The sequence below is a fragment of the Sorghum bicolor genome, chromosome 7 (assembly GCF_000003195.3).
Source record: "Sorghum bicolor cultivar BTx623 chromosome 7, Sorghum_bicolor_NCBIv3, whole genome shotgun sequence".
Taxonomy (NCBI): Eukaryota; Viridiplantae; Streptophyta; class Magnoliopsida; order Poales; family Poaceae; genus Sorghum; species Sorghum bicolor.
The window spans coordinates 64,689,353-64,691,989 of record NC_012876.2 but is presented as its reverse complement, the minus strand read 5'-3'; the positions used below and the strand labels follow the sequence as shown (position 1 = coordinate 64,691,989).

General features: G+C 48.7%; 1 protein-coding gene across 1 annotated transcript; it reads right to left on the bottom strand.

The window, feature by feature from the left end:
• Positions 1,045 to 2,321, bottom strand: LOC8067017 (tricin synthase 1). Its single transcript, XM_002444772.2, has 3 exons — positions 2,077 to 2,321; positions 1,894 to 1,973; positions 1,045 to 1,794 (listed from the first exon to the last, which is right to left on the bottom strand). The coding sequence occupies exons 1-3, from the start codon at positions 2,176 to 2,178 to the stop codon at positions 1,224 to 1,226; spliced, it is 753 nt and encodes a 250-aa protein (XP_002444817.2). The 5' UTR covers positions 2,179 to 2,321; the 3' UTR covers positions 1,045 to 1,223.

The window sequence follows — 2,637 nt, the reverse complement described above, 5'->3', positions numbered from 1 at the left end:
ACTTGATGAGTTCATGTGGTAGGATCCTACGTACGACTATCCCCAGTTTATCCAAGCACCTATTTCTGGGCCGGACTGCCTTCTTCTGATCAGCAAATTGTGACTAGCAGAAAAAAAAAAGAGCTCATGTGGTAGGATCCTACGACTATCCAGGTTATCCGAGCACCTATGTTATGCAATGGTACTGATTGGAGTTGGTCGATCAGTTGGAGAATCTGACATGTCTCAACCTGCAGATTGTGCATAGATAACAACCAATCGAAAATTGTGCTTTTGCATAACAACAATTAGAGGAGGTACAATAATGGGCTTATAGCCAAGCTAATGTTGATGTGGAGGAGAGAAGAGAGGAGAGAGATGATAGCTTGACTCTTAGGGCATTCACGATGCAAGACTCTATGACAGAGTCCAAGACAATTAATTACATATTATTTATGGTATTTTACTGATGTGGCAGCATATTTATTGAAGAAAGAGGTAGAAAAAATAAGACTTCAAGTCTTATTTAGACTCTAAGTCCACATTGTTCGAGGTAATAAATAACTTTAGACTCTATGATAGAGTCTGCATTGTGAGTGCCCTTATGTACGCACCAAGCTGGGCACGGATGCATAGGTAGTGGTGGACCCAAATAGCAAGTGTTGTGAGAAGGAATAGGAAAGGGAAGATATTTTAGAGACAAGTATAAGACAACTTATTGTATAACTTGACTCTAAACACTTAGTTTATAGCCAAGCACTTGACTCTATTATTGATCTTGCTCAATCCTATACTATACGTTGGGCAGCTATATTCATAGACCGGGATGATAACAATTTGCCAGCAGCAGTAGAAGTATTATTGCTGGGCAGCATGCATTGATCAAGGCCAGCAAGGCGCCGTTGCAGTTGTTATTATTCCAATTCAGGCAGCAGGACGTCTTTAGATGTGTTTGGTAGAGAGACTAAAGTTTAATAGTACTGTAACATATTTGTAACTATAGCAATTAGCGTCCAATATAGACTAATTAGTTTTAAAAAATCGTCTCGCAAATTATTCTCTAGCTAGCTAAATTTTTAGTTTTATAAATAATCTATATTTAATATTTTGTGTCCAAACATTTGATATAATATGGACTCGTTTAACATAGTTAACCACACATCCACACTGCCGCGCATGCACGTCTCTAGGGATCCGGCCGGCCGGTGATGTCATGTCATATTATATGTTCATGTCATCGATGATCACACGACGCGGCGGCAGATGGTGACGCCGTCGGCGATGGCGAGCTGGCAGACCTCGACGCGCGGGTCCGCCGAGAGGCGGGCGTTGAGGTCGCGGACGGCGGCGGAGATGCGGCGGTCGTGGTCCGACATGGGCGCGTCGGGCGGCAGCGCCACGGTGCCGTCCCACAGCGTGTTGTCGTACACGACGGCGCCGCCGACGCGCACCAGGCGGAGCAGCTGCTCGTGGTACCGCACGTAGTTGGGCTTGTCGGCGTCGACGAAGGCGAAGTCGAACGCGCCGTGGTTGGCCTCGTCGGCGAGCAGCGCGTCCAGGTGCTCCAGCGCAGGGCCCTCCCGGAAGTCCACCTTGTGCGCCACACCGGCCTTGTCGATGATGGGGCGGCCGAGGTCGTAGTACTCGCGGCTCACGTCGACGGCGACCACCTTCCCGTCGTCGGGCAGCGCCAGCGCCGTGGCCAGGAGCGAGCAGCCGGTGAAGACGCCCACCTCGATGGCGTTCCTCGCGCCGCTCAGCTTGATCAGCATCCGCAGCAGCTGCGCCTCGTCCGGCGGCGTCGCCATGTTCCTCCTGCGATCGCGCACACGCACGCACACACGTACAGGTTACCGAGCGAGAAGAAGAGCAGGCAAGAGCTCTGCTGCATATATAGCAGGCACACACACGTACCGCTCGTGCTTGTCCGTGAGGAGGCGCAGCTCGCGCATGCACTCCGGCTCGTTCGGCAGCACCGTCGTGTCCAGGATGTACTGCAGCGCACCGCGATCGGCCGCCGGCCGGCGACGACGACGTACGTTAGCTAGCGTAACTTAACTTTACTCGTTGCCGGGAAAAAAAGTTCAGTAATTACACCTTGTACAGGGCTTGGCTCTTGAGCAGCGTCTTGTTGCTGCTGTCGGTGTTGCTGTGGACATTCGGGATGCTGCCACCGCCGGTCGCCATGGCAGGATCCATCGCCGCCTAGCTCCGATCCCCTCAGCTATATATACCCCTGCCCTGCTAATTAACCCAATGCCTGCCTTGTTGTAAATGTTGTGTATATATAAAACCTTATCGTCGTCTATATATAGAAATGGTGTTCTGGATGCCACAAACTCCTTGGCTCCCATTTTAAAAGCTTCGCCGTCCTTTTGGCTGCTCTCTACACGCCCTACTTCCACTAGTTCTGATGATTTCTCCCATTAGGACCTTGTTTAGTTCATCCTAAAAACAAAATAGTTTTCAAAACTTTCCGTCACATTGAATTTTGCGGCACATGCATGAAGCATTAAATATAGACGAAAACAAAAAATAATTACACAATTTACCTGTAAATCGTGAGACAAATCTTTTGATCCTAGTTAGTCTATAATTAGACAATATTTGCCACAAACAAAAGAAAGTGCTACATTAGCGAAATCCAAAATATTTTCA

Excerpts from the sequence above, each read along its gene's own strand:
- LOC8067017 (XM_002444772.2), bottom strand. The coding sequence starts at position 2,178 with ATGGATCCTGCCATGGCGACCGGCGGTGGCAGCATCCCGAATGTCCAC. Across the intron at positions 1,974-2,076 it reads AGAGCCAAGCCCTGTACAAG|TACATCCTGGACACGACGGT; the intron begins GTGTAATTACTG and ends GGTGCGCTGCAG. Across the intron at positions 1,795-1,893 it reads CTCACGGACAAGCACGAGCG|GAGGAACATGGCGACGCCGC; the intron begins GTACGTGTGTGT and ends GCGCGATCGCAG.